The sequence below is a fragment of the Arachis ipaensis genome, chromosome B02 (assembly GCF_000816755.2).
Source record: "Arachis ipaensis cultivar K30076 chromosome B02, Araip1.1, whole genome shotgun sequence".
Lineage (NCBI taxonomy): Eukaryota > Viridiplantae > Streptophyta > Magnoliopsida > Fabales > Fabaceae > Arachis > Arachis ipaensis.
The window spans coordinates 851,257-858,124 of record NC_029786.2 but is presented as its reverse complement, the minus strand read 5'-3'; the positions used below and the strand labels follow the sequence as shown (position 1 = coordinate 858,124).

The 6,868-nt window shown below is 33.1% G+C and overlaps 2 protein-coding genes across 2 annotated transcripts; one reads left to right on the top strand and one right to left on the bottom strand.

The window, feature by feature from the left end:
- LOC107628104 (BAHD acyltransferase At5g47980-like) lies at window positions 1,763-3,299 on the bottom strand. Its single transcript, XM_016330912.2, has one exon. It carries the CDS (start codon window positions 3,237-3,239, stop codon window positions 1,851-1,853), a length of 1,389 nt encoding a protein of 462 aa, XP_016186398.1. The 5' UTR covers window positions 3,240-3,299; the 3' UTR covers window positions 1,763-1,850.
- LOC107621719 (probable receptor-like protein kinase At5g24010) lies at window positions 4,913-6,868 on the top strand. Its single transcript, XM_016323735.2, has one exon. The coding sequence runs from the start codon at window positions 5,147-5,149 to the stop codon at window positions 6,566-6,568; it is 1,422 nt and encodes a 473-aa protein (XP_016179221.1). The 5' UTR covers window positions 4,913-5,146; the 3' UTR covers window positions 6,569-6,868.

Here is a 6,868-nt window from a genome sequence, read left to right as displayed (position 1 = left end):
ACCATTAATTTATTTTCTCAACTCTTTTAGATACCTCGATTATGGAAATTGCTTAAGTACAATTTTTAACGGTAAATTTTGTGTTTTTATATAGTCTAGAAGATATATATCAATGTCTAAGAGTTTAACAAGAGAATAAATTTTTTTCGGTTAATATCAATCAATTTTTTATTTTAATTAAATCTAAATCTTAAATTTTAAATTATTAAAAATAAATTTTAAAGATAATAAATTTATAATTAATCTGCCTCCTCCAATCTGCCTCCTCCAAAAAAGGGAGGAATACTTCTGGTGGTCAATCAAATTCCTATTCTTCCTAGAATACAAGATTCTATGACTATGTTAAAATTAAATAAATTATGTAAACCTATGCAAATAAAAAATTGAACGATCATGTAATAATATCTACTATCCATTAATAATGACTATTTTACATTTTATCAAGTAATTAAGAGACATTTCTATCAAACCGTGGACCATACAATATATAATAATCACTGTTCCTATGAAATATGAAGGATGCCAACCCTAAAGACAATAGGCTTCCACTTGCATTGGATACAGGGATGTCAAAACTTTTTGGGAGGCGGAGATAGTCCATAATGGAATTCTGATGGTGAGAATTTTTTCTGTGAAAACGGATATGGGGGACAAAATTCTCCTAAGATAAGTGCCGCTGTGCCAGACTCAAGCAGAGATTTCCGTTCCCGAATACGTTAAATTCCTTAAACACCCTTATATAGTTTATTTCTCACTTTGATTTTTTAGTCATTTCATCCCATGTATATGGAAAAAGTGAGATTTGAGAACCTTAATTCATTTTCCCCTCACTATTGCCGCTGTGCTCAACCTCAGTCCTTCACCCCTACCCAACACCCCCCTTCTCTGTTCTCTCCTTCCTCTCTGCACCCAGCCACCTTCCCCGCCATTCTCCTTCTCACCTTGCCATCCTACTCACCGCGCCATCACTGGGCGCCGCAGGTTCTCTCTCCCACACGACACCATCACCATTCTACATCATTTATAGTATAAACGACATAAATCATTGCGATATAAATACGCTACAAATTACATATTTCGGTAATTAAAATAATTAAATTATTTATTTAAAAAAAATTGCCATGTACATATCAATATACACATTATATTTCATCTCCTTTGTCTCGGAGTTCAAATAGACAAATACTATGGGAATTATAAGCTCTGTTGACTAATATCTGTAGAACATGTTATTATTAGCCTCTCTTCTTAATTGCATGAACACAAACTTCTTATATTCACTTTTTCTTTAACATCAATTTAAAGGAGAGAAAAAATCAAAATCTCAAAACATCCTAAGTATGAAAAACTTACAAACCAAACCAAAAAGACTACTTAATTAAAGCATCAAATAGATTCATTTTTCTTTACTATATAATAGATGGAGCTCAATAAATAATAATCATTATTACCCCACCTTATTGTGAGAATTACAAGAAGTTTTGACTAAAACATGAAATTAAACACACTATAATAATTTTATTACTTAGTCAATTCTTTCTCTTCTATTATGAATAGAATTTCGCTACGAAGCCAATAGATTATTTGTATAATATGTACAATGAGCTATTTATTTGACATAATATGAGTTAAAAAATGAACATTCAGAATAAAATACTACTAATTTCTTAAACACAATACATCCATACTATCTAGAATAACCATCCGGACCAGGAATAATAAACATCTGATATCCTATTGAATCGAATATCCCTAAACCCCCATTGTACAGATATTTCATTGGCTCTCTGTACTTCCTCTTATGAATAAGATGTGGCTAATGATAAAAAAGAAAATGAATAGATTCATGCCTATAACCTTGAGTTAGACATTGCCAAAGGACTTGGATCAAGAGTTGCATAAGTGAGTAATTCAGTGCTTGACACCAAATACTTCATTTTCTCCTCATCCAAGGTAACCCAAGCCTCTATACCATCTTTAAACTTAGTATCAACCAAGGTTATTTTATCCCCTAACACTGAATTACCTTGTACACCAACACTACTCACCCACATAGGTTTTCCCCATCCAAAATCAGCATCATAGTATCCAAAGTTACACCAACTATTAACATTTAATCCTTCCAATACCTCATCACCCTTATTATTAGACAAACTCATTTTCCTAAAAAAAGTTTCTCTGATTGATCTCCTTTCCTCTTCACTTTGCAACCTTGCAACAAAATCCTTATCAATTTCTTCAATTGACTTCTTCACTTTACTCACCAACTCATTCAAATTCAACTCATGCTCACTCTTGTGTTCTGAAATTGTCAACCACAGAAAATTCCCTATAGAATTTTCAGGATGTAGAGACTCTGCCATTCTTCGGCGAAGATTCATCGTATTCAGCAGAATAGAAGGCCTCTGAATTCCAAATTGATCCTTGGATGCGGCCATGAAATACTTCCAGAACAATGCAGAAACTATCTGAACACGTGTAGGAGTATTAGGATGATTCTTGAATGGATCAGATGAAGATTTTGCCACTATTTGAGCCTTGAGAGTGGCAATAGCTGAATTTTTGAACAGAAATCTCCTTGTAACCCATTTTCCTTTTCTAAAAATGGAACCCCATGTTTTCTTTGACAAGTCTCTGAAATGTAAAGTACTTGTAGGGAACAAGGAACTTGTAGCAAAATTTGGTTTTGTCAATAGTTTTGAATTGTGGTTGCAGCTTGCTCTTTCTGTCCACACCTTCAGGAAGGTGTCAAGTGAATCACCATCAATGATCCTATGAGAAATGCAAAATCCAATTGCAATTCCACCACAATCAAAGACATTAACTTGAATATTAGTCACATAAGCTCCTATCATTGTTTCTTCAATGTATGGAGTAGTTGGAAGAAACTTGTTCAGTGTATTCAAATCAGGCTTCTTTAGAAACTTTGTAATAGGACAATTCAGTTTGGCTACTACAAAGTTAGCACCTTCATCATTGCAATCAATGGACAAATTATCTTTGATCTTTCCAGCAAGAGGATAGAATTGTGTTAGTGTTTCAGATAATGATTGTTTAAGTAACTCTAATCTCTTAGGGAATCCAGAGAGATTTTGTGAGGCGTAGAATAGGATGACTTTTGCATAAGGAAAAGGAGCAAGTTGATCTAAAAAGGAGTGTTTGAAGGTTTTTAGGTGAGAGGGTGTAGAAGAAGGTTTAATATTTTCTCTAGAAATGATTTCAACTTTAACTTCTTCCATTGTTTACCTAAAATAATGAGCTTTATATAGCTTATGAAGAGATTGAGAAGGAAAGTTATATTGTAGTTGTGAATTTTAATCTCGTTTATATGTCTCTATATATACTGCATTAGACCTCTTTACTTTCTAGAAGAACTTATGATCAAGTGATCATTAAAGCATACATGTCCTCTTTCTTTTGTTAGGTATTTTTTTATATCCACCATATAAAGACTAATTCGTCACATTTATTTAAATAGACGAGTGAATTGACCACCGAATCAATTCAAGTTGACCACTGAATTAAATCAAGTTGATTAGTCATCTATGTGTCTTCTTATTAAAAATAATTTCATTCAAGTCAAGTAAAATTATTAATTTACTAAAAAATATTTGAGAAATAATAAAATATAGTATAAAATAGTTTAAATTTATTTTATTTTATATTTCTTAATTTTTGTTAAAATAGTTGAGTAATATTAAATATAATAAATATATAATTATAAATATTATACGTATAAAAATATGGATGTTAAATTAGAGAATTTAACAACTTCTGGTATACAACTCATATTTTAACCATAGTTTATTAGTAAATTTTTTGTGTTAAATTTTAACAGGTCTTCTGTATCTAAAATTTGAACCTAAAATAATTAATTAATTGTACAGGTACAAATTCTTGTAAGCTAAACTATATGTTCAATGGTAAATCACATTTATAAATTTATGTGAAATACCATGAAATCTTTTCGGCTAATTTTTTTTTATATTGATTAAATATATGTAATACATTGTTATTAGAAGATTAGCTGTTTTTTTTTATATGGTGTTTTTTTTATTGATATTTGCTTAAATTGGAGGGTCCGATTTGTTTAAAAAAATAAACTACAAATCAGAGAGTCCGATTTTAACATTTAAAATTTTTTATTTTTGAAAATGCAAATCGGACCATCCGATTTGTGATTGTGTATTTGAAAAATAAAATAAATCGAAAGCACCAATTTATCTTAATATAGCAAAATAAAGCACCTCTCTTCTCACACCATTTTGAGATACACTCTTCTCTCTCACACAGGAAAAAGAATTCGCGAATCTTTTCTGTGAACTAATATGGTATTGTGGAATTAGCAATAATGCATGTTCGGCACGGAAGAAGAATTTTTAAGTTTCATACCTACTAAATTAACCACATTTATTAAGAAGAGCGGCGAGCTTTGCCTTTAACTATTATTAAGTTTAAGCTAAATTATTTGGTCTCCAATTAGAGTTTAAATAACTATGGTCCCCATCACTCATAGTAAAAAATAAGACAATTAGGTAAAAATTTTCTGTTATTTAATAAAATTTATATAGACATTAATTTATCTAACAAAACAAGAATTTAAAAAATTATTTGATAAAAAATATTTACTCTAATAAAAAAACATTTACTTTTTATAACATTTAATATTAATAAAAAAATTAATTAGGTAATTTGATATTAGTTTTTCAATAAATTAAGAAATAAAATAAACAATTAAATTTTTCCTTAAAATCACGGATCTTATGAACTTAAAGTAGTAACTAGTAACAGATAAACCCATCAATGCCTCAATCCTCTTGTTAAGACATTTTTCAAGATGAATCTATCTCAGATTCTGAGTTATTAAAGTAAACAACTGAAGCAAAGTTAGCAAACCACACAGACAACCTATGACATAAGTTACAGAGGTGTTAAGCGAATCTAACAGCATCTATTGTCTCTGGAGAGAAGTACTTCTTATCAGACACGCACATCGCGCGTGGGTCCCAACTCCAACGCGCTCTTCACTTTCACTGACTCATTCTCTCTCTCTATTTCTCTTCCAATCAAAACACAACTCATTCCCTTCATTGTTCATTCATTCTTCGACTTCTTCTGTTTCATTTTCATCCTTTCAAGCTGCATCATGGCCCTCACGCGCCACCCCACGCGCGTCCTCTCCTTCTTCTTCTTCTTCCACCTCTCTTGCTCAACTCTCTCCGTTCTCTCACACATGTTCTCCCCCATAGACAACTACCTCATCAACTGCGGCTCCTCCGAGTCAACCACCGCCGTTGACTTCCGTCGGTTCTCCGGAGATCTTTCCGGCAACCACCACTCCCCTCTACCATCATCATCAAACGGAGCTTTCCCACTCAGAAACAAAGGCAATTTTCCCGATTTGCCCTCAATCTACCGTACAGCCATGGTTTTCAACAAACCAACAAAGTACGTTTTCCCCATCAAGGAACAAGGCACACACATGGTACGTCTTCACTTTTTCGCATTCAATTCAACAAGATATGATCTGGGTCAATCTCAATTTCACGTCTTGGTTAATGGTGTTGTTGTTTTAAGCAACTCTAGAAGAGTGATTAGTAGTGAAAAGCCCATGATCACCGAGTATTTGATAAAAGTCCTCAATGAGGAGCACCTAGTGATTCATTTTGTTCCAACTAAAGATTCCAGATTGGCGTTCGTGAATGCAATTGAGGTGATTTCTGCACCAAAGGACCTTGTTCCTGAAACTGCAACATACCTTAGTTCAAAGGGTATTGAGAATTTCAATGGATTAAGCAACCAAGCTCTTGAAGTTGTGTATAGGGTCACTGTTGGGGGTCCTAAGATTACACCATTCAATGATTCATTGTGGAGGACTTGGATTCCTGATAACGAGTTCTTGAGATCGAGTTTTGGATCTGAAAGGCTTTACTTTGGTGGTAGGATCAAGTACCATGCTGGAGGAGCTAGCCGCGAAGTTGGACCAGATAATATGTACAATAGTGCAAGGTTGATCAAGAGTAACAATGATTCTGTTCCTAATGTTAATGTGACATGGGAGTTTCCAATAATTGGAGGTTATAAGTACCTTGTGAGGTTGCATTTCTGTGACATTGCTAGTATTCAACTTGGTTTGCTCTATTTCAATGTTTATGTCAATGGTTACCTAGCATTGCAAGATTTGGATCTATCGTCAATCACTGGTTCATTGGCTTCACCATTTTATGCCGACTTTATCGTGGATGGAAATGGAATTGAAAACTTGAGTGTGGCCATTGGCCCGTCAAATAGCAGCATTCCATATGTCTATGATGCTATCTTAAATGGAGTTGAGGTTATGAAGATGAACAATTCTCACAATAGTCTTGATGGCGAAGTTTGTGCTGGTTTTGTTCTCAAGAACTGGGCAAGTGGAAATGAAAGCATTTTGCTTACTTTTATAGCTGCTATCTGCATTTTGTTGAGCATCTTCATTGTGGTTCGTAGGAAGATTATCGATTCCAGGAACTATGTGCCATGGTCAAGGTTGCCTATGAATGCTTCCGAAGACAATGAAATTAAGACTTAATCAGAAGGTAAAGAAACTTTTTGCAATATCAACAATAATTTAAAGTTCCTGTATTACTAGGTACTAGGTGTGAATATCAAACCTTTGTTCAATTTGCTGTGTAATATTGCAGGTTTCATTCTATTATCAAAATTGCTATGATTTCGAATATAGGCATGTAACTTATGTATTCAGTGGTAATATTTGAATTGTTAATACTTTATTGGCATGGATCAAATTTTGCCTTGGTAGAGATTAAAGCTCCAACTTTGAACTTCTTTATGAACTCAAGGATCTAAATTAATGGTAACTTTTCTAGCT